The sequence below is a fragment of the Salmo salar genome, chromosome 13, assembly GCF_965601325.2.
Source record: "Salmo salar chromosome 13, fSalSal1, whole genome shotgun sequence".
Taxonomy (NCBI): domain Eukaryota; kingdom Metazoa; phylum Chordata; class Actinopteri; order Salmoniformes; family Salmonidae; genus Salmo; species Salmo salar.
Window position 1 is genome coordinate 57,163,132 of NC_138303.1, and position 24,757 is coordinate 57,187,888.

Below are 24,757 nucleotides of genomic sequence, written 5' to 3' on the forward strand. Positions count from 1 at the left end.
ATGAAGGCGACGCGAGCACCAGCCAGAAAATGTGAAAAGGTTTATGCAGGTCCTTTTCTAACTGTTTGGGGTCTTGCTGTCAAGTTGGGGTCTTGCTGTCAAGTTGCAGTCTATAATTATTTGTAGTTATGTTCCGGCACCCCGTCCATCCACTCAAGATAAAATTGTCCCGTGGCTGAATCTAGTTGATGATCCCTGCTCCGATGGGCCCTAGTGCACTAAATAGGGCATAGGTTGTCATTTGAGACATGGAGCTGGGTGGGAATGAGAAGGGTCAGTGCTGCTATAGCTATAGCATAACCAGTCCATGGAGACTTCATTGCTTTACAGTACTGTAGCGACATGCAGCCATTAGGCCTGTACAAGCTGAACACTCCATTCAATAGCTCTGAAATATCACACATTACACTTGGCAAGGGCCAGTTTTCCTGCGTCATTTCATAAGCAGCACCAATGTGTCTCTAAAGGGGATTAATGAAACTCTCTTGTTCTGTCAGCGCTGATCTTGTTAAGTCAGTGGGCCTGTGAGAGAGAGAACACTCTTTACTGTGGGCATCGTGTGCCCCTGAACGCTGCTCCTTTACACTCAAGTGAACATTAAAGGGGCATCTCAAAGACATGCCAGCACTGCCTCTGATGCATGGTGGTAATTGAGTGGGCCTGTCGTCTGGCCTTGGCTGGCGTTCTGATGGTCCAATTGTTCCCAGCCATCTGGTGTCATTGAGGAGCTGTTGTAGTGCTGAGTGTAATGACTCTGGTGGGAGGCCAGACCCATCGCTCTTTAGGACGCTTTCCAGAGGGGGGATGTATTAAAGAGAGAAGTGTGCGTTTGTTTACCAACTCGTAGAAGAAAAAAATGACATGGAGATAGCCTCAATGGCGCTGGCCATGCTCTCACAGATGCCATAATGGGACAGATACAATGTTGCATCCTCAAACTATATATTTACTATTGCTGACTAATCTCTCTCTGCCTCCTCATCTCCATCTATCTATTCTCCATCTTTCTATACTGAACCAAAAATATAAAACACAACATGTAAAGTGTCAGTCCCCTGTTACATGAGCTGAAATAATAGATCACAGAAGTGTTCCATACACACTAAAAGCTTATTTCTCTCAATTTGTGCACAATTTTGTTTACATCCCTGTTAGGGAGCATTTCTCATTTTCCAAGATAATCCATCCACCTGACAAGTGTGGCATATCAAGAAGCTGATTAAACAACATGCTCATTACACAAGTGCACCTTGTAATGGGGACAATAAAAGGCCCCTCTAAAATGTGTAGTTTTGTCACACAACACAATGCCACAGAAGTCTCCACTTTTGAGGGAGTGTGGAATTAGCATGCTGACTACAGGAATGTCCACCAGAGCTGTTGCCAGATAATTTTATGTTCATTTCTCTACCATAGCCCGTCGTTTTAGAGAATTTGGCAGTACGTCCAACCGGCCTCATAACCGCAGACCACGTGTAACCATGCTAGCCTAGGACCTCCACATCCGGCTTCTTCACCTGCGGGATTGTGCATCCTGCAACCTGGACCGCTGATGAAATTGAATATTTCTTAATATAATAAAGCCCTTTTGTGTGGAAAAACAAATTATGATTGACTGGGCCTGGCTCCCTAGTGGGTGTGCCTGGCTCCCCAGTGGGTGGGCCTATGCCCACCCATGGCTGTGCCCCTGCCCTGTCATGTGAAATCAATAGATTAGGCCTATTTTATTTATTTAAATTGACTGATTTCCTTTTATGAACTGTAACTCAGTAAAATTGTTCATTTTTGCATGTTGCGTTTATTTAATTTTTTTAATATACAGTGCATTCGGAAAGTATTCAGACTCCTTGACTTTTTCCACATTTTGTTATGTTACAGCCTTATTCTAAAATTGATTAAGTTATTATTCAACCTACACACAGTACCCCATAATGACAAACCAAAAAAGATTTTCAAAAAATTTTGTTTTTACATAAGTATTCAGACCCTTTGCTATGAGACTCAAAACTGAGCTCAGGTGCATCCTGTTTCCATTATCCTTGATGTTTCTACAACTTCATTGGAGTCCACCTGCGGTAAATTCAATTGATTAGACATGATTTGGAAGGTTTATTTGAACAGTGAGAGACAGAATAACAACAAAAAAATCCAGAAAAACGCATGTCAAAATTTTATAAATTGATTTGCATTTTAATGAGGGAAATAAGTATTTGACCCCTCTGCAAAACATGACTTAGTACTTGGTGGCAAAACCCTTGTTGGCAATCACAGAGGTCAGACGTTTCTTGTAGTTGGCCACCAGGTTTGCACACATCTCAGGAGGGATTTTGTCCCACTCCTCTTTGCAGATCTTCTCCAAGTCATTAAGGTTTCGAGGCTGACGTTTGGCAACTCGAACCTTCAACTCCCTCCACAGATTTTCTATGGGATTAAGGTCTGGAGACTGGCTAGGCCACTCCAGGACCTTAATGTGCTTCTTCTTGAGCCACTCCTTTGTTGCCTTGGCCGTGTGTTTTGGGTCATTGTCATGCTGGAATACCCATCCACGACCCATTTTCAATGCCCTGGCTGAGGGAAGGAGGTTCTCACCCAAGATTTGACGGCACATGGCCCCGTCCATAGTCCCTTTGATGCGGTGAAGTTGTCCTGTCCCCTTAGCAGAAAAGCACCCCCAAAGCATAATGTTTCCACCTCCATGTTTGACAGTGGGGATGGTGTTCTTGGGGTCATAGGCAGCATTCCTCCTCCTCCAAACACGGCGAGTTGAGTTGATGCCAAAGAGCTCCATTTTGGTCTCATCTGACCACAACACTTTCACCCAGTTGCCCTCTGAATCATTCAGATGTTCATTGGCAAACTTCAGACGGGCATGTATATGTGCTTTCTTGAACAGGTGGACCTTGCGGGCGCTGCAGGATTTCAGTCCTTCACGGCATAGTGTGTTACCAATTGTTTTCTTGGTGACTATGGTCCCAGCTGCCTTGAGATCATTGATAAGATCCTCCCGTGTAGTTCTGGGCTGATTCCTCACCGATCTCATGATCATTGCAACTTCACGAGGTGAGATCTTGCATGGAGCCCCAGGCCGAGGGAGATTGACAGTTCTTTTGTGTTTCTTCCATTTAAGAATAATCGCACCAACTGTTGTCACCTTCTCACCAAGCTGCTTGGCGATGGTCTTGTAGCCCATTCCAGCCTTGTGTAGGTCTACAATCTTGTCCCTGACATCCTTGGAGAGCTCTTTGGTCTTGGCCATGGTGGAGAGTTTGGAATCTGATTTGATTGATTGCTTCTGTGGACAGGTGTCTTTTATACAGGTAACAAACTGAAATTAGGAGCACTCCCTTTAAGAGTGTGCTCCTAATCTCAGCTCGTTACCTGTATAAAAGACACCTGGGAGCCAGAAATCTTTCTGATTGAGAGGGGGTCAAATACTTATTTCCCTCATTAAAATGCACATCAATTTATAACATTTTTGACATGTTTTTTTTTGTTGTTATTCTGTCTCTCCCTGTTCAAATAAACCTACCATTAAAAGTATAGACTGATCATTTCTTTGTCAGTGGGCAAATGTACAAAATCAGCAGGGGATCAAATACTTTTTTCCCTCACTGTATGTATGTATGTATGTATGTATGTATGTATGTTAGGGCTGACCCCATTTTATTTGACTGGTGGATTGTCTAGTCGATAGGCTGTTGTTCAACTGAGAGCAGTCACATATAGATTGTCATCAAGGCAAAGGGTGACTACTTTGAAGAATCTCTTTTTTTGGTTAGTACATGATTCCATATGTGTTATTTCATAGTTTTGTCTTCACTATTATTCTACACTGTAGAAAATAGTAAAAATAAACAAATACCCTGGAATGAGTAGGTGTGTCAACTTTACAGAAATGTAATAATGGTCAACGTTTCGAATGTAATTCAACAAATAAAATGTAAAATGACTGCTGGTACTTCTATTGCCTTACTTCTAATATATTGAGAAAATAGTACACTTTGTTTCCTTCCTTGTGGAATTTCCCCCAAAAGTATACAACGTTTATCATTGTTTGATTGTTTTGTGAATGTAGAACTTTTCATTTTGAATTTGCGAAGAAGGAAACTTTAATTCATATATATTTGGGCCAGGTGATTAGAAAGTGTTCTTCACTTTCTATCTCTCCTGACCCACAGTGATGAGTCTGTCCTCTCTGGCCAACCATGTTTTTTGATGGTGTCCGGTTTCAATTGCCAGGCTATGACCACTAATTCTGTATTTGGTTAAGGTTTTTATTTGTTTGGGTCTCTTTCAAATGTTTGGTAGCTCTCTCTCTCTCTCTCTCGCTCTCTTTATCTTTCCCATTTAGAGAAAATAAGTGACGATGAGAGGAGAAGAGGTGGTACTGTACAGTGGCCAGTGAAGAGAAACAATTTCTCCTTCTAAAGGAAGGCAGTAGTAGTGGGAGGACAGTAAGCATGCAGCCTCTGAGGGGAAGAGATGAATGGAGAGCATTAGTCTCCAGTCCCGTCTAGTCTCAACACGCACCGCACCGCCGTGTCCTTCACAATTACTTACCTCATTCTCCCTGAGAACACATTACATTTATATATAGGAAAGAAAAACTGTCTACCACATCCTGTTATGCTGCACACATAGAACATGTCCAGGAGTAAAACAGAGAAAAATGTTTGGCTGGCTATACAGTACCGTTCAAAAGTTTGGGGTCGCTTAGAAATGTCCTTGTTTTTTAAAGAAAGCAACTTTTTTGTCCATTTAAAATAACATCAAATTGATCCGAAATACAGTGTAGACATTGTTACTGTTGTAAATGACTATTTGTTGCTGGAAATGGCATTTTTTATGGAATATCTACATAGGCGTACAGAGGCTCATTATCAGCAACCATCACTCCTGTGTTCCAATGGCACGTTGTGTTAGCTAATCCAAGTTTATCATTAAAAAAGGCTAATTAATCATTAGAAAACCCTTTTGCAATTATGTTAGCACAGCTGAAAACTGTTGTCCTGATTGAAGAAGCAATAAAACTGGCCGCCTTTAGACTAGTTGAGTATCTGGAGTATCAGCATTTGTGGGTTCAATTACAGGCTCAAAATGGCCAGAAACTAAGATCTTTCTTCTGAAACTCATCAGTCTATTCTTGTTCTGAGAAATTAAGGCTATTCCATGCAAGAAATTGGCAAGAAACTAAAGATCTCGTACAACGCTGTGTACTACTCCCTTCACAGAACAGCGCAAACTGTCTCTAATAGAAAGAGGAGTGGGAGGCCTGGGTGCACAACTGAGCAAGAGGACAAGTACATTAGAGTGTCTAGTTTGAGAAACAAACGCCTCACAAATCCTCAACTGGCAGCTTCATTAAATATTACCTACAAAACACCAGTCTCAACGTCAACAGTGAAGAGGCGACCCTGGGATGCTGGCCTTCTAGGCAGAGTTGCAAAGAAAAAGCCAAATCTCTGTCCAGTGTTTGTGTTCTTTTGCCCATCTTAATCTTTTATTTTTATTGGCCAGTCTGAGATATGGCTTTTTAGCTTTCCTGTGACATCAGTTCTGTAGTGGCAGGTAGCCTAGTGGTTAGAGCGTTGGACTAGTAACCGAAAGGTTGCAAGATCGAATCCCTGAGCTGACAAGGTAAATAACTGTTGTTCTGCTCCTGAACAAGGCAGTTAACCCACTGTTCCTAGGCTGTCATTGAAAATAAGAATTTGTTCTTAACTGACTTGCCTAGTTAAATAAAGGTAAAAAAATAAAAATCAATAAAAACATTGTCATGGAGGGCAGGTAGTTTGCATCCGGTGATGCGTTGTGCAGACTGTGCCACCCTCTGGAGAGCCCTGTGGTTGTGGGTGGTGCAGTTGCTGTACCAGGCAGTGATGCAGCCTCACAGGATTCTCTCAATTGTCCATCTGTAAAAGTTTGTGAGGGGTTTAGGTGACAAGCCAAATTTCTTCAGCCTCGGGAGATTGAAGAGGCACTGTTGCGCCTTCACGACGCTGTGTGTGTGTGTGTGTGTGTGTGTGTGTGTGTGTGTGTGTGTGTGTGTGTGTGTGTGTGTGTGTGTGTGTGTGTGTGTGTGTGTACCATTTTAGTTTGTCAGTACACCGAGGAACTTTAAACTTTCCACCTTCTCCACTGCTCTCCCGTCGATGTGGATAGGGGGGTGCGCACGCTGCTGTTTCTTGAAGTCCACGATCATCTCCTTTTGTTGATGTTGCGTGAGAGAGCCCTCACCACCACCCTGTAGACTGTCTCATCATTATTGGTAATCAAGCCCACTACTGTTGTGTCATCTGCAAACTTGATGATTGAGTTGGAGGCGTGCATGGCCACGCAGTCATGGGTGAACAGGGAGTACAGGAGGGGGCTGAGCACGCACCCTTGTGGGGCCCCAGTGTTCAGGATCAGCGACGTGGAGGTGTTGTTTCCTACCTTCACCACCTGGGGGCGGCCCGTTAGGAAGTCCAGGACCCAATTGCACAGGGCGGGGTTCAGTCATAGGGCCTCAAGCTTAACGATGAGCTTGGAGGGTACTATGGTGTTGAATGCTGAGCTATAGTCAATGAACATAGGTATTCCTTACATAGGTATTCCTCTTGTTCAGTTGGTTGTGGCCTTCAAGCTAAACTGATGTGATTTGATTGATGCCTGCCAGTGAAGAGGCTGTAGTTAATCTCCATAACTGAACATTGACATGATCAGTCCAATCAAAGCTACTGTACATATAATGTGATTTGACATCATTTTATCTGAGGCCAGTGACCTTGAGCCTTCATGGATGGGCACTTCTAATGTAAATCTATGGCAGCACCCAAGGGGGCTTGAACTTTCTATCTTTCCCTGTATATTTTGCGGTGACATAGTGTCCCCATGAGTGACAGAACACTGCGCAACTAGAGAAAATTGCCAACCCCTACGCTCTGTATTTTCCACTGGCTGCTCCTCCACCACAGAAAGCACTGAGCTAGGCTGAAACACCTGCATTTTGGAGCTGCCGTACACAAGAAAGCAAAAAAGAGACCATGTTTGTATGCAGCTTTATTAGCTCTGTTTATTTATTTCTACATTGTTTGCAAACTGATATGTGACAAAATGCCAAAAGAACATGCAAAACAGGCAACAACACATTTTCTTTTTTAGCTAAACAGGTGGGGTTCAAAACAGGTGGGCTCTGCCACTGCACAGCACAGAGACAGAGGCAGGCTGTTTGAATGTGATTTGCATCTAGAGTGGATAGTGTTGTCAGAAATCAGACGGCGTGATAAAGAAACTGCTGAAAGCTGTATTGTTGTGCTTCTACCTGTCATTGACTGCTCGCTGAGGAGAAAGCCATGCGTCACTCAATGCCCCCTCACTCAGCCCCTCGCACACTCCTCACACACAATCTTGAGTGACAGAACTGGGGTGCTAACTGTAACACACCCCCTCCAATCACTGCGAACACAACTCCTACAAACACTTCACCCTCCTCAAGATTGCTCTTTCCTATCAATCCTTTTCCTTTCCTTTCATTCATTCTCTCTTTCTTTCTCTTTCTACCTCTCTCCCCTCTCTCTCCCTCTCTTTCTCTCCCTCTCTCACTCATATGAAGTACTCCTATGATAAGAGCTGTTGATAGTAGAAAGCCAGTACTTAATGATCCTCATCAAATCAAAATGCTTGCAGATATTCTTATGGACTTCTGAAGTGCTGCTACCATTGTTTATTCTGGTGACATTATTGAGTGTGGCATATTGTCAAGTAGCCTCTGTATGATGAGTGGTGACTAGAGTATTGACATGGTCTGTCCCAACATAAAACAATGATCAACTGAATCCCTGCTTGACACCGTTGAGTCTTTGTTATTCATTAGTATTTCCTTAATAGTCCTGTGTGATGATGTGGACAGAAAGTGTGTGACATAAAGAGAGATCTCCAGATATCCCAGCTTTGATCGAGGGGATTGGGAAATAAGGTTAATAATATAATATTATGCCATTTAGCAGACACCTTTATCCAAACAGGACTGGTTTTAATCTCTAAATGCACACTGTCTGCGAGACATCTGTCAATCACCTCACCTCCACCACACATTTGATCATTTTATCACGACAGTGCTGTTTCTCAGCCTTTGCGCTAAACCAGATTCTGTGTGTGCCTGTGTGTGCTATTCAAAGGGGTGTGTGGAGGGTTGGGCTGTTTGTAGGGCTGGGCAATATGGCCCAAATATCATCGTCCAAATATCATCGTATCTTTCCAATTTTGACAGTATTTTATGTTTTTTGAATAATACAAGTTCTACATTTTCTTTGAGCAGTGTGTGACCCTAGGGTGATTTCAATGGGACTCTCTCCATTCAGATTTTTTTATACATTTTATACATACCCTCGATCCCCTCTTGGGGATCGAGGGTAACCTAATCCCACTGACGGGATTGCTAGCATGGCGGGAAATTCAAAACCTCAAAAATCTAATCATTTCAATTTCGCAAACAATCAACTATTTTACACCATTTAAAAGATAAACATCTCCTTAATCGAACCACATTGTCCGATTTTCAAAGAGGCTTTACGGCGAAAGCATAAAGTTAGATTATGTTAGGAGAGTACATAGCCAAAAAAGTACACACATCCATTTTCAATTCAAGGACAGGCGTCACCAAAAGCAGAAAACCAGCTAAAATGATGCACTAACCTTTGACAATCTTCATCAGATGACACTCCTAGGACATTATGTTAGACAATACATGCATTTTTGTTCTATCAAGTTCATATTTATATCCAAAAACAGCATTTTACATCGGCGCGTGTCATTGAGAAACTGTGTCTCCCCCAAAACTGCCAGTGAATTTACAAAAAAATACTCATTATAAAACGTGGTTAAAGTATTAAACTGTTATTCAAAGAATAACGGTTGCATTCTCCTGAATGCAACTGCATTGACAGATTTCAAAATAACTTTACTGGGAAAGCATACTTTGCAATAATCTGAGTACTCTGGTCAGAAAAATACACTAGGCTATACAGATAGCCGCCATGTTGGAATCATCTAAAACCATAAATAACATTAGCAATATTCCCTTACCTTTAATAATCTTCATCAGAAGGCACTTCCAGGAATCTCAGGTCCACAACAAATGTTGTTTTTTTCGATGAAGTTCATAATTTATGTCCAAATAACTCCATGCTGTTCCGTGTTGTTAGCGCGTTCGGTAGGCTACTCAAAATGTAGGGCGCGTGAGGGAAAAGTCACGACGAAAAGTCAAAAAAATAATCTATTTACGTTCGTTCAAACATGTCAAACGTTGTTTAGCATCAATCTTTTGGTCCATTTTTAACGTGAAACATCAGTAATATTTCAACCCGACCTCTCCTGTGTCTTCAAACACATTTTGAAAAAGGTCTCGCCTCACATGAACGCGCATGTGCGCGCAATAATGAAGTGACGACATCCCAGGGACGTCAACTTCCCTTCCTTCTCATTCGGTCTCTGTTCATCATAGACGCTTCAAACAACTTTATAAAGATCGTTGACATCTAGTGGAAGCCATATGAGTGCAAAATGAATCCTTTGTCACTGTGTGTTTTATTGGCAATGACATGAAAATAGTACAGCCACAAAATTTTCATTTCCTGCTTGTATTTCTTCTCAGGTTTTTGCCTGCCATATGAGTTCTGTTATACTTAGAGACACCATTCAAACAGTTTTAGAAACTTCAGAGTGTTTTCTATCCAAATCTACAATATGCATATTCTATTTTCTGGGCCGGAGTAGTAACCTGTTTAAATTGGGTACGTTTTTCATCCGGCCGTGAAAATACTGCCCCCTAGCACCTTAAACTTCAACCCAAAATAATTTCCTGCATTTTCATAAATGTCAGCATTTTTTGCATTCGTCTGAGATCATTTCCACACTGCCACGTAGTGCGGCATGATATTGTATTTGATACCATTCCGCTCCAGCCATTACAACGAGCTCGTCCACCCCAATAAGGTGCCACCAACCTCCTGTGTTGGACACTTTGAATACAGTGGCTGCATTCCAAACACGTAAAAGACACACCCTCCTCCACTAACCCTCACCTTATGTCTTTGGGGGAATCCTCTCAGCCCTCCATTGCAAGGGAAGTTGTCAACGTAAGCCCCTCAGCCCTCGTTTGTGATTGTGTACAATTCTGTTCACTCCTGGGCCTGAAACGCCCCATAATTCAATTTGTGATGATTGTACATCCGCTAAGAAAAGTCACCCAAAACTTAAAACCAACATCAATATGAAGAAGTCAACATACAAGTAAGTCTAAGTAAAAAGAAATGGAAATAAGTTAGAAATTGTGCTACTAATGCACATGACGGCACAAACATCGTAAAAGTAATGATGTTTTGCTTGGTTAGCTTTTAGAAACGTTAGCTAGCGCATACAACTTTCCCTGACATCACACTAATTTTCGATTTATCTGATATCGTCGGATGGCTAACATTCGATGTCTGCGGATGCGTTGTCTTCTAGCCAAGATATGAAATGCAATCATAGTTGACTAGTGCATATAAAGCACCAACAGCTACCAGTGGTTCCATGATGACTGAAAACACAACCGTGGGACGAACGAGTGACAAATTTATGGCCAAGGGCTATCCATTTAAAATTCACTCATTCTTCCCTTGCCCTGCAAGTGTCAACTCATCATACGTCATTAGAAGTGTCCACTTAATTTGAAGGCTGAGGGGAGAGGATGTCTTTTTGTATGTTTGGAATGCAGCCCGTGTTGTTTGACATGACAATGAATGAAAATGCCAGGGAGTTATTGTGACAGGGTAAGAACCAAAAGTGTTGGTCAGTGTTTCCTACGGGACCCTACAATCTTGAGCTACATTAAATGTTTTCTTTTAGCTACTTCATGCAGCTAACATATTCATGCTTCCTCTAATCCTCTTTGGTTTAGAAAATCATGTTGCACAAACAAGATGCTGATTTAGGCCTACACCATCACTGGTATCAGGCTGTATAGCTAGCTATGTTTGTTCTGATTCAGTAGATTTATTAGCGATTAGCCACAACTCGCTAAGAAAAGACAAACTAGCTGTTTGTAGATGTAAGAAACACAAACTAATAGTGTAATTATAGAACGCTTGTGGATTTATATTAAGACGCAAAGTGGATACAGCATTGTTTATATCAGCATTGTTGCATGTGCTGCAGTAACCATGCAGACTGAACGTGGCAATGACAGGGTTGCCAGGTCTAGCTAAAATTTCTAGACCAATGACTACGCAAAACCTGCCCAAAAGGCCTGAAAGCTAGCCCAAATTAGTTGTTTTTTTTCACAGCAAGAGAGGAGTTGCCATATTTATACATTAAACCCTTTTTCCATAACGTTATCGAGCCAGTTAGGAAAGAAGCTAAATTCGGTTTTCATCAAAATAATAATGTTGGGAGCTATGACATGACGTATTAAAGGAATTTGAATATGTCGCAAGAGAAAATATAATTTGCCCTTATTAAACTCGCCAGATCCTTTTCCATCAATGAATGTTGATTTAACTAGTTTGACTGCTATGATTAAGCAATAAGGCACAAGGGGATATGGTATATGGCAAATATACCACGGCTAAGGGCTGTTATTATGTATGATGCAACTCGGAGTTGAGCTGCCTTATTGCTATTATAAAGTGGTTACCATGTAATTGAACAGTAAAAAGTATGTTTTTGTCTTACATATAACAGGGCTTTCAGCCAATCAGCATTCAGGGCTCGAACTAGGTTTATAATTGTAAATAAATCTATTTTGCGCATGTGCTTAACTATAGATAAATCCGACAGGATAGTTTGAGTGATTCAAGTTGGACAGAGGAGCTTGAAATCTCTGCGCAAGAAACACTTGGACAAACTTTGAAAAATTCATGCTAGGCTGTTTTCTGGCAATTGTGCTGTTATTATGTGCCCGATGTTAAGACTACAAACTGTTATAAATGGCCCATTTCCGAGATTGACTTGTCATTTAAATAGGCACAGGCTACAGACTAAAATCTGGGTTTATGATTGCAATTTTGCCATGGTTTGTTTGGATAAACCCAGGTAGCCTATAGCCCCTGATAGGCCTAAATCTAATTTCAGATAGTCTACAGTAGCCTAGGCAATATGTAGGCATAATTTAAACTAAACAATTTAAACTAAACAATTTAGCAGTTTGCTTAGTTCAAATTAACAGACTAATTTATTCAACATGAATAGTAAGGCAATTTCGAGGTAAGAAGTGCTTGTGTTTCCCAAAAGCATGCGGGAATAGGCTACTGACGAGTGGGTCATAATTTCAATCACTGAATTAAATATTTTACCATATTCAGTTCATATAAATATTATTGTCAACAACAGCCAGTGTTTAATAAAAAACATTTGTTTTACCTGTAGCCTAATCTGACTAGTTACCGTCAATCTAATACATTCTAACAACTGATCGACAATTGCGATAGAGCTTTGATAACTTCCAATTTAATTAACTAGACATGCCCATTAATAATTGCATAATAACACAAGGCTACAACAACAATAAACTGAAGTTATAGGCTATTTATTAAATCAGTTTGCCATCTCCCGGTAGGCTACACAAGTGACACATTGATTTGCAATGACTCCAGTGATATCGTCATTTCAACATATTTATTGTATCAAATGGAAGCCTACAGTAGCCTACAATGGCATATAAATGAATAGGCTACATTATGGCCAAGAGAAACAGATGTATCATTCTTCACATTTAATGTCACTTTCATTGAAGACTTTACCCCCACCCACACATAAAAATAACCACACGGGGGAGTTCCTTAACTTCCCTTTCAAATTTCCAAAGAACTGAACATGAATTTATGTAATGCACTGTAGTGCACCCAAAATCGTTTTCCATTGCATTGTCTCCATTATTTCTTGATGTGCATCAGTTATAGTATGTTAATGTTTTATGGAACGGGGGTTGGAAATTGTCATTATGGAACCTATCTACAGTGCATTTGGCAAGTATTCAGACCCCTTGACTTTTTCCACATTTTGTTACCTTACAGACTTATTCTAAAATGGATTAAATAAAGAAATGTACTCACCAATCTACACACAATACCCCATAATGACAAAGTGAAAACAGGTTTGTAGAAATTTTGGCATATTTTTTAAAAATACATAAACGATAACTTATTTACATAAGTATTCAAACCCTTTGCTATGAGACTTGAAATTGAGCTCAGGTGCATCCTGTTTCCATTGATCATCCTTGAGATGTGTCTACAACTTGATTGGAGTCCACCTGTGTAAATTCAATTGATTGGACATGATTTGGAAAGACACACCTGTCTATATAAGGTCCCACAGTTGACAGTGCATGTCAGAGCAAAAACCAAGCCATGAGATCAAATTAACTGTCCATGGAGCTCCGAGACAGGATTGTGTCAAGGCACAGATCTGGGGAAGGGTACCAAAACATGTATGCAGCATTGAAGGTCCCCAAGAACACAGTGCGGCCTTCATCCTTCTTAAAAGGAAGAAGTTTGGGACAACCAAGACTCTTCCTAGATTTGGCCGCCTGGCCAAACTGAGCAATCATGGAACAAGGGCCTTGGTCAAGGAGGTGACCAAGAACCCGATGGTTCACAGCGCTTCGCTGTGAAGATGGGAGAACCTTCCAGAAGGACAATCATCTCTGCAGCACACCACCAATCAGGCCTTTATGGTAGAGTGGCCAGAAGGAACCCACTCCTCAGTAAAAGGCACAACAGCCCGCTTGGAGTTTGCCAAAAGGCACCTAAAAACTATGAGAAACAAGATTCTCTGGTCTGATGAAACCAAGATTGAACTCTTTGGCCTGAATGCCAAGCATCACATCTGGAGGAAACCTGGCACCATCCCTATGGTGAAGCATGGTGATAGCAGCATCATGCTGTGGGGATGTTTTTCAGCGGCAGGCACTGGGAGACTAGTCAGGATTGAGGGAAAGATGAACAGAGCAAAGTACAGCGAGATCCTTGATGAAAACATGCTCCAGAGCGCGCAAGACCTCAAACTGGGGCGAAGGTTCACCTTCTAACAGGGCAACAACCCTAAGCACACAGCCAAGACAATGCAGGACTGGCTTCGGGACAAGTCTCTGAATGTCCTTGAGTGGCCCAGCCAGAGCCCAAACTTGAACCCGATCGAACATCTCTGGAAAGACCTGAAAATAGCTGTGCAGCGACGCTCCCCATCCAACCTGACAGAGCTTGAGAGGATCTGCAGAGACGAATGGGAGAAACTCCCCAAATACAGGTGTACCAAGCTTGTAGCATCATCAACAAAGTACTGAGTAAAGGGTCTGAATACTTATCTAAATGTAATATTTCCTTTTTTTATTTTTATTAATTAGCGAAAATGTCATCTGCTTTTGCTTTGTCATTATGGGTGTGTGTGTGTGTGTGTGTGTGTGTGTGTGTGTGTGTGTGTGTGTGTGTGTGTGTGTGTGGGGATTGAGATGAGAATGTTGTTTTTTTTATCTGCACTGTATATAAGAATATGTACTGTATTTATGAATAGTGTGTAAATAATATTTTTGTTGTCTTTCCAATATGTAACTTTATTGAATTTATTTAGAATTTGATGTTTTTCTTGTCTAGCTATAACTGTTCTGTACTTTGTTATGTATTTGTACATTTTATGTGATCCCAGGAAGAGTAGCTACTGCATCTGCATTAACTAATGGGGATCCTAAACTAAACTTTAATTTCTCTCCATTCTCCCTCTCTCCTACTCTCACTCTCTTCTCTCTCTCCAACTCTCACTCGTCACTCTCACTTCCCATGACAGGCCATTCACAAGGAGGAGCAGCCACAGTGTCACTACTACAGTTGACTGAGGGATACTTGTCTGTCTGTTTAGGCAGTATAGTCTTCCACTGGTTCCCTCTGTCACATTCATCTATTTTGTCAAACTCAACATTCCATCATGATGCACATTAAAAAAAGACCAATATGGCATAATTTATCAAAACGATCCGAGGGCAAGAGATTGAGAGTAAGGGAAACATAATTTCACTAGAAATGCAATAGCTAGAACGTTATCGAGCAAAACTGATGAAAAGACAATATTCACAGTCCTCTGAATATGAGGGAAGGATTTTGAACTGACTAAGACAGACTGAGTGAATAATCAGAAGTCAATGGTCTGTCCTGTTCACTGAGTGACTTTGTTCCTCTGTCCTTCTGTGTCCCCCTGCAGGCGCGCTGACTGAGTGCTATGACGAGCTGGGGAACCGCTACCAGCTGCCAGTCTACTGCCTGTCTCCACCTGTCAACATGATCGAGGAGAAGAGTGACCTGGAGAGTCTGGAGGTCAGCGAGCCGCCACCCAGCGAGGGCCAGGAGTGCCAGCTGCGCCTGCGCTTGTCTACAGGCCGGGACCTGCGCCTGGCAGTGAGGACCACGGACACGGTGCAGCACATGAAGCGCCGGCTGCAGACGGTGGAGGGCGTGGCGGCGGCCACCCAGCGCTGGTTCTTCTCGGGCCGGCCACTCACAGACAAGATGAAGCTGGAGGAGTTGAAGATCTCCAGGGACTACGTGGTGCAGGTGATCGTCAGCCAGCCGCCCGCCCCCCTGCCCACCCAGGCACCGCCCTCCCCCACACCAGTCACGCCAGCCACGCTACCCCAGGACCCCACACCCGTGGAAAACTAGTGTCTGGCACCCATGCAGGAGGAGAGAGGACCACAATGGGAGGACCAGCTTGTGTCTAAGAGAGCGAGCGAGAGAGGGGTGGAAGGGGGGGTGGGGGTGTGTGTGTGTGTGTGTGTGTGTGTGTGTGTGTGTGTGTGTGTGTGTGTGTGTGTGTGTGTGTGTGTGTGTGTGTGTGTGTGTGTGTGTGTGTGTGTGTGTGTGTGTGTGTGTGTGTGTGTGTGAGAGAGAGAGAAGGAACTAAGTAGGTAGAAGATTAAACACGTGTCTGCAAAGTGGCTGAAACAGGACTAGAGAACCAAGTCGAGCTGAGCCGAGCTGAGTGGTCATTGAAAGGGTTTATTTACAATTGAGTGTTTGTTAAGCTGTGTTACCTCCCTCTCTCTTCTCCCTCCTCGACGGGACGGCAAGGTTATTCTGCAAGGCATGCTAAGATAGCAGCAGGGGTGTGTCTGTGCGTCAGCCGGAACAGGAAGACTCCGCCTCCTCGACTGAAGGCAACCAACCAGGAGCAGGAAGAGACTCAACCACAAGACAGGACCACCTGCCAACCTGACTTTTAACAAATCAACCTTTTACAAAAACTATTTTTAAAAACTTGTCTTGCTTTTAGTGGAAACTGAACAACCAAAAAAATAAAGATCTGGGGAAACTATAAGGAACGGGGAAGAATATACAGTAACAACTTTTTCATTTTGCATTGTTTTTTACTCTTGTTTTGATTTCACTGCTGTTGCATTTTAGTCCTTGTCTTTGTCAAGGATGATTCTGTATTGATTTGGAGGACTGGGTCAATGTTCCAGAACCTCTTACCTGCCTGCCTGCTCTCCATCTCCTCTGTAGCTTCTAGTCAGTCAGCTGTCTGTCCTTCTATTGCTCTCTTTGTTATGCATCCTACCTGTAACAGTCTTGACCTGTAGCTTCTTTCTGCAGACATTACATGTAGCTCTGCCAGTCAACTCTTAAGTAGATGAATCACATGCTCTGGACTATACCTTTTTAATTCCTGACTTGGTTTGTGAAGTTAGTAGGCCGTCACTGCGGAAGATTAGTTCCCTTCTCATTCTCCAGTCAACATCCCATCTTGTAAACTTGACACTCTCACTCTACAGTTGTCTGTATGCACCTGATATTTGCTTGAGATGGAAATACAGTAGGTTTCCAGTTATTACAGGTGCAGAACTTTAAAAAAAGGAAAACGTACAAACTGAATGTGCTGGGATGAGGTGTCATCGCAAAGTTTTACCAGCACTGTGTTTAGAAATTCTGCTTCACTATACTTTAAGATACTTATCAGCGCAGTGTGTAATCAATTTGTGTGTGTGTGTGTGTGATAAGAGAGAACGAGCGAGAGGGTAAAGGCATGTTTGAGAGGTTGTCAAGAGAAAGTGTTGGATGTACAGCTATGTTCATGTGCGCAATATCTTCTGGTGACAAGAGCCAGACCTCAGAACATACCAAGAAGAGGTCTTTAGGGGTTGTACTGTGGAGTGTGGACATAAGTCACACCAGAGGTCTTGTCCTGTACTCCTGTAGCTGTTAAGATTTGAGTAACATTTTTCTGCTTCTCTCTTCGTGTGTGTGTATGAGTGTGTTAAGGCACATCAAGACTTATTCATGAAAAATGCATTTCAGAAACCTAGTTGCATATTTTGAAATAGAATGTTTTTAATTAAATTGACCAACATTTGTACTCCACAATCCCTCTCTCATTTCATTGGACCGGTTGTTGGGAATAGAAGAGCCTCTGGGGGTTTCAGTTAGAAAGCAGAACAAAATGGAATGGAATTAGAGTCATGTTTGAAGAACAGAACCAGCCTATTTGGATATGACCTATCCTGTACAGAAGACTAGCTGTAGATTCTATTTCACACAGGTGTGAAGAATAGGGTTGCAAAGGGAGGGTATATTACTGGAAACCAGAATTCTGGTATCTTTCAAGGATCTGATGTAATCTATCACAAGACATCTAGTGGCCCTTCAGGGTACTTCAGATTATCATGTGTCCGTAATAATCCTGGCCCTCAGTGGGGCCTTATCACCAAAACATATATTAAATATTAACATGATTTTAAATAGAATGACAAAGCTGTAAAATGTCGGTACCTCCCCAATTTCTCCCATTTCGTGCCTAATGACCACGACCCTGATCGAGGTTCAGAGTTTGAGTACACTGACGTTTTGTTGTGGGTTTAGAGGATGTTGACCTACGTCTGCAGCTGTGGAGGAAGATATGTCCTCCACTTCCTCTATGGGATTCCACCTATTGGAAAGACAATGAAAAACAGGGAAGCAGCTTTGTGATCGTGGTTCCATATTTCCTTTAATCTGCTGACAGAGAGTAAATCACTTTATTTTATCACAGTGGAGAGAGAGAGAGATGGGACCTTATGGCCATGTTAGGAAGACTAGATATTCTGTGTATATACGTACACATTTGCCTGGCCACCCATGGCACGCAATCCACCATCCACTCTCCTGTCCATGAGGCGGCCCATGGACCTAATCCTGCTTTTAAAAAACTCATCAGTCATTTCCTGCTAGAGGAAAGTCTGCTGTCAGGCATAAATTATGAGTTGTTTAGCTTGTGGACCTTTGCCCTTGTAATATTTTCATACTTTTACTGCAAATTATTTGTCAGATAAACAGCATGGGGAATTTTCCCTGCCCATGTGAAAGCCTGGTATGATGTATTAGGGGAGGGAAACCCAGAGCTGATGTAGGAAGTTTGTAGGAACATCAAAAACATTTCTTTGTTTTTCACATTATACAGCTACCTATTTATATTCAGGGGTGTGGGGCTCACAATAATGCATTTTTCTATTTCTCAGTAGACCCAAAACAGCACGTGCCATGACACATTCACCCTATGATATGATACAATCCTCTGCGACAATAATGTCCCTGAATCCAACTATAGAAAGCCAAACAATGTAATCTGTTATTATGAATTCATAAAATGTGACATTAATTGTAGTGTATGACATTGAGAGACGCCCTCTGACAGCTACAGCGCCACCTTACAGTAAGTCATTGGGAAAGACTATAATGCTCTCAGCTCGCCTCTCCCTTGCAATTAGTCTGATGGTTGTAATCCATTCCTCTGTAAACGGATGCCATATCTAATCAACATTCCAACGCTAGGCTAATTAGAAGGCCATCTTATCTGGGGGAGGATGCTACTGCTGCTAATGAACTCTACCATGCATCCCAATGGTACTAACATATGAAGCCAACATGGCCGAGTCAAAGGAGCACACAGATTGAGATTCTGTCCCCCTCGTTTCATAAGGCAATCACAGTTTCATTTACCATAAAAACATACATTCTGATTAGGTTAATTAGCCTCTGAATTGGTTTGCACAGTGTCCATGGATAAGCTATTCAAAAACAAATTACACAATGATATGAAGTGTATAAATGAAGAAAACCTTTAATTAGCTTATTTGTGATAAACTCAGCAAAAACAGAAACGTCCCTTTTTCAGGACCCTGTATTTCAAAGATAATTCGTAAAAATCCAAATAACTTCACAGATCTTCATTGTAAAGGGTTTAAACACTATTTCCCATGCACGTTTAATGAACCATAAACAATTAATGAACATGCACCTGTGGAACGGTCTTTAAGACACTAACAGCTTACAGACGGTAGGCAATTAAGGTCACAGTTATGAAAACTTAGGACACTAAAGAGGCCTTTCTACTGACTCTGAAAACACAGAATGAAAGATGCCCAGGGTCCCTGCTCATCTGCGTGAACGTGCCTTAGGCATGCTGCAAGGAGGCATGAGGACTGCAGATGTGGCCAGGGCAATAAATTGCAATGTCCATACTGTGAAACGCCTAAGACAGCGCTACAGGGAGACAGGACGGACAGCTGATCATCCTCGCAGTGGCAGACCACTTGTAACAACACCTGCACAGGATCGGTACATCCGAACATCACACCTGCGGGACAGGTACAAGATGGCAACAACTGCCCGAGTTACACCAGGAAAGCACAATCCCTCCATCAGTGCTCAGACTGTCCGCAATAGGCTGAGAGAGGCTGGACTGATGGCTTGTAGGCCTGTTGTAAGGCAGGTCCTCACCAGACATCACCGGCAACAATGTCGCCTATGGGCACAAACCCATCGTCGCTGGACCAGACAGGATTGGCAAAAAGTGCTCTTCACTGACAAGTCGTGGTTTTGTCTCACCAGGGGTGATGGTCGGATTCGCGTTTATCGTTGAAGGGATGAGCGTTACACTGAGGCCTGTACTCTGGAGCGGGATCGATTTGGAGGTGGAGGGTCCGTCATTGTCTAGGGTGGTGTGTCACAGCATCATCGGACTGAGCTTGTTGTCATTGCAGGTAATCTCAATGCTGTGCATTACAGGTAAGACATCCTCCTCCCTCATGTGGTACCCTTCCTGCAGGCTCATCCTGACATGACCCTCCAGCATGACAATGCCACCAGCCATACTGCTCGTTCTGTGCATGATTTCCTGCAAGACAGGAATGTCAGTGTTCTGCCACGGCCAGCGAAGAGCCCGGATCTCAATCCCATTGAGCACGTCTGGGACCTGTTGGATCAGAGGGTGAGGGCTATGTCCATTCCCCCCAGAAATGTCCGGGAACTTTCAGGTACCTTGGTGGAAGAGTGGGGTAACATCTCACAGCAAGAACTGTCAAATCTGGTGCTGTCCATGAGGAGGAGATGCACTGCAGTACTTAATGCAGCTGGTGGCCACACCAGATACTGACTGTTACTTTTGATTTTGACCCCCCCCCCCCCCCCCCCCCTTTGTTCAGGGACACATTATTCCATTTCTGTTGTTCAGTTTACGTCTCAGTTGTTGAATCTTGTTATGTTCATACAAATATTTACACATGTTAAGTTTGCTGAAAATAAATGCAGTTGACAGTGAGAGGATGTTTCTTTTTTTATTCAGTAGATAGCTATTAGGTACACATTCAGGAACCCTCTGCAAATACTTTCATATGTTTTACATCACAATGAACCTGAGGCGCTATGCTTGAACCTCAGACACAGTTCCCTGTTCCAGTTCCTTGATGACACGTCTCGAGCATGGTTAGACACTCGGTAGGCAGTGTTACGTGATTCTCACCTCAACCCAACTATTTCCAGTTCCCCTTCATCTCTGTGTCATCTTTAGTCTCAGTCTCCTACTGCATGTCTAGGATTCCTGTCCTCACGTCACTTCACACAAATGTCGTCTAAAGTCTGGGTGCAAACCTGACTTGTCATATGATAGCACATCCAGGATGTAGCCCCTGCAAAAAGAGAAACCAGTATGGGATCTTGGGATGCCTGGTCATTCGCTCTCATGGCAGATGAATGGATTGCATCACTACTACGTCCCTCTCAGGTAGTGACATCAGTCACCATACCACAGAAATGGCAAAAATAGAGCCCCATCCATTCTGTAGTCTAGTTCTTAATTAAAGTGCAGTCCAAAATATGATTTTACTGTGTTTTATATATATTTCCACAATACGAGTTTGTGAAATGTGAAAATTCGAGTAGCTAGCTTGTCTAACTATCTTAGCTGGCATGCCTGCTGGCAAGATTGGTGGACTTTAGAAAAGCAAGAGATTACTAAATAAGACGCAGAGAAGCATATTTAGTTTCATTAAAAAATAACCACCAGTCAGGAGGATAGACAACTCAAGAGGTATGCTTAGATATGCAGAAAAATAAACATGTTTTTTTTTTTACATAGAATTAAGCATAATGATTATGGCTCTGGATTGCAGGAAAAAGTTGTTTCAGGTGTTTGAGAAATGCAAAATTCTCCAACTTCCGGACGGAGGGGCCTAACCCCTACGGACCACCCTCCAGCCATCCTCATGCATTTTGTGCCCCCTCAGATTTTACAGGTGCATGACGCCCCTGCTCCCAGACAGTCCTTTCAAAATTCTTGCTTGAGAAAAAGCTCTTTGCTGGGAAGCTGTTTTTGTTTCTTTTTGACCATTTTAATTGAAAACAATCATAGTAAGGTACTTAATTATTACCCAGAAATGATTTGATATAGAGATACAAACGGCTCCATTGGACCTTTCAATTGACCACACATTCTCAAATCCTATTTAAATAAATACCAATAGGTCAGTTCCTCTAACCTGGCAGGCTGGACTTTTTATTTTCAGAGTGCCTGTCTTTACTCCTGTTCCACTGATATATAAATACTGGCTGGGTCCACATGACAGCACTACACTCCAGCCAGGCTCACACTCTGCTTATATCTCATTATCAAGGTAAGATATGCACATACTATAGTATAGCTTATTGATTGGACTATATTTGACTTTGTCTGGTTCAGGAGAACGTCCTTAAAATTTAGATCCAATAGATATCAACAGACGTGAACTTGAAAGTACTCTGGATTTTCTTTCTGCCAGATGAACATGTTACTACTCAACGTCTTGTATCTCATCCTACATATGGCATCGAGCAGTCAACACGAGACCATTGTGCCTCTCATGCCAAATGGTGACTGTATCTATTTATCTCTCATCTCTACCTATGTCTACTTCTCTTTACAGATACACTATCTACTTCTGATTATATAACTTCTGCTGTCATAATATTCATATTTCAGAGACACCAAAGAAATGCAAACATTTGTATAAAAGGTATTTTAACATGGAGGCTATACTAAAACAGTGGTGGGTCATGTGGTTCCCAGTACTTGTCGTTAAGGTGGATCGAAAGGTCTTCACTGAGACGCAGGTCCCTCTGCGATGTGGGGACTACCAGGACACAGAGGTGATCTGGTGGAATGGCGAGGAGCGTCTAGAAAACAAAGGGAACCAGATAAATGTGACAGTGGTGGAGATGATGGGAGGGAACTACAGCTGCCACAACCCTGCTGGAGACTACCTCAACCACACTCTGGTGCTGGTGCAGGACATACCGTCACCCAACAGAACGAGACGCGTCCTGGAGAAGTCACATGACACAGATAAAGATGGTGAGTGTGTGTGTGTGTGAGGGAGGGAGGGAGGGAGGGAATCAGATAATCATTTTTTTTTTTTCATTGGGTTTATCTTTTTACCCAGAGTACATCAGATGTTTGGCGAAAAATTACAGTGGAATATTTCATTGCTCTTGGAAGAAGACCGAATATCGGATGTCAGCAGCTGCTGTTTTTGTCCAAGTAGGACGGTAAGTCTTCAAACACACACAGTGGACAGTAAATAGAAACAATAGTCTGCTTTCGTGTACTTGTGTTTACATCATTTGATCTTGTCACATGAATGACGTGCGTCGAATTTGAAACACAGCACAGATGCCCTCTTCATTGACTCCCTGTGAAGAGCTTATGATTTGTTATGTTTGGACCTGAGGCTTCTTTCAGATAGAGGGCTCCAAGGCTAACCAGGATATTTGTGTTCCTCATCCAGCACCATCTCCTGCTCCGTAGACAGTGATGGCGAAGGCCTGACCTGCCAGGACCGGGAGAGCTGCCCCTTCGCTGAGGAGTTGTCCCGCATCCATCTCACTGTATACTTCAGGACTAACTACCTCCTAGAGGACTACACCATCACACCCTTCTACATCCAAGAAATAGGTACAGTAAGGCCAGGATTCACATGCTCCACACTCATTCACTGGAAATAGCAACATCACATTATACAGGTTATAAGTTAATATACAGCCCGTCTCATTTCATCCTTGCTGTATGTTGCTCAGTACATCATAGGATTCATATGGCCCCCACTTCATCCAATTTAACCCTTCAGAAATATTGGTTCTGTCTGGTCTCCCTCCTCAGTGAAGCCAGACAAGATCGACATCACCAAGGTGGAGGGGAACACATTTCAGTGGGGGTACCCAGCGACATGGAGCCGCCCATGCTCTTACTTCCCCCTCACATTCCGAGTCAAAGTGGTCCAACATGAGGCAAGCTGTGACTCTAAGGAAAAGGTATAAGCACTTTTTTCTGTACAATGATTTTATCCTTGGAATCCTCAATATGTCTTGATTTACACTCTCCTCTGTGATACATGGCCGGTCTGTCTAAGGTAGGGCGGCAGGTAGCCTAGCAGTGAAGAGCATTGAGCCAGTAACTGAAAGGTCGCTGACTAGGTGAAATGTGTGATGTTCCCTTGAGCAAGGCACTTAACTTTAATTGCCCCTCTAAGTCGCTCTGGATAAGAGCATCTGCTAAATGATGTAAATATAAGGTGATGGTACCATCTCTCCTCTTTGATAGGTGTTTATAAGTGAAACCAACATAAATGCAACAGAATTCACTGTTCGTTCCAGCTACAAAAAATATTGTTTCTGCCTCGGGGCAAAGGATGACCTGGTTGACTCCCAATGGAGCCAGTGGACACGTCATGAGTGAGTCGAGACTTTTTCACTGTGTCCTGCCCTCTAATACACAACTTCATTAGTAGTTAAGAGTGTTAAAAAATTCAACAGCACTAAACTGTGCAAAGATGAAAGATTTGTGACTGGCGGGTCTTTGTACAACAGGGTGAAGAATAAACCTAAGAAACATTGACAGGTTTGATGGCTCCTTATCACCCATAAATCAAAACTTTTCAATACTTACATATTTTTTTTAATTCAATTGTCATTTGTAGAAAAATGTCTAATTTCTGTCTCTTTATTGTAAAAAAGGCAAGAAAACCCAGATGACGACCGACAACATACCATCACTCAGCTTCAACCAATACATCCAAATATGGAATAGGCTGGTCACTGTACAGAAACAAATATTTGACATTATACTGAAGACAAGTTATGAAATGTAGCTAGTATACCATGTTTGTTGGGATTTTAATTTATTTGTAAAAATTCTGAAATGTAAATACACCATTATTTATGTTATTCAGCTCTTATCCAAGACGGTTTTCATTGCTGTGGCATGAAGATCTTTGCTTAAATGATTGAATAGACGCAAAAATAAAAATAAAAATGTACTGCAGTCCGATTCATGCTCATTTTAATTTGTTTGCGTCGGAATCAACAAAGCAAATCATATTTAGATTACTTTTCAAGGAACTTGGAACAGGTGAGTATTTACAATGGTTACACTAATTAAAAACTGACGAGACGCCTGTGTGTAAAAA

The 24,757-nt window shown here is 42.3% G+C and overlaps 2 protein-coding genes across 2 annotated transcripts in view; both read left to right on the top strand.

Moving 5' to 3' along the window:
- The window catches only part of LOC106567436 (ubiquitin domain-containing protein 2), a 74,137-nt gene extending 56,768 nt beyond the window's left edge, over positions 1-17,369 (top strand). Inside the window, exon 3 of the mRNA XM_014136681.3 lies at positions 15,214-17,369. Within this exon, the coding sequence (XP_013992156.1) occupies positions 15,214-15,671 (458 nt within the window). The 3' untranslated portion in view covers positions 15,672-17,369. The remainder of the gene's footprint in view (positions 1-15,213) is intronic.
- Positions 17,370-21,779: 4,410 nt separating this feature from the next.
- LOC106567437 (interleukin-12 subunit beta) lies at positions 21,780-24,618 on the top strand. The gene is made up of 9 exons (XM_014136682.3): positions 21,780-21,931; positions 22,076-22,166; positions 22,363-22,647; positions 22,736-22,841; positions 23,081-23,247; positions 23,452-23,603; positions 23,893-24,023; positions 24,159-24,189; positions 24,306-24,618. Exons 2-8 carry the CDS (start codon positions 22,076-22,078, stop codon positions 24,184-24,186), a joined length of 960 nt encoding a protein of 319 aa, XP_013992157.1. The 5' UTR covers positions 21,780-21,931; the 3' UTR covers positions 24,187-24,189; positions 24,306-24,618.
- The last annotated feature ends 139 nt before the right edge of the window (positions 24,619-24,757 follow it).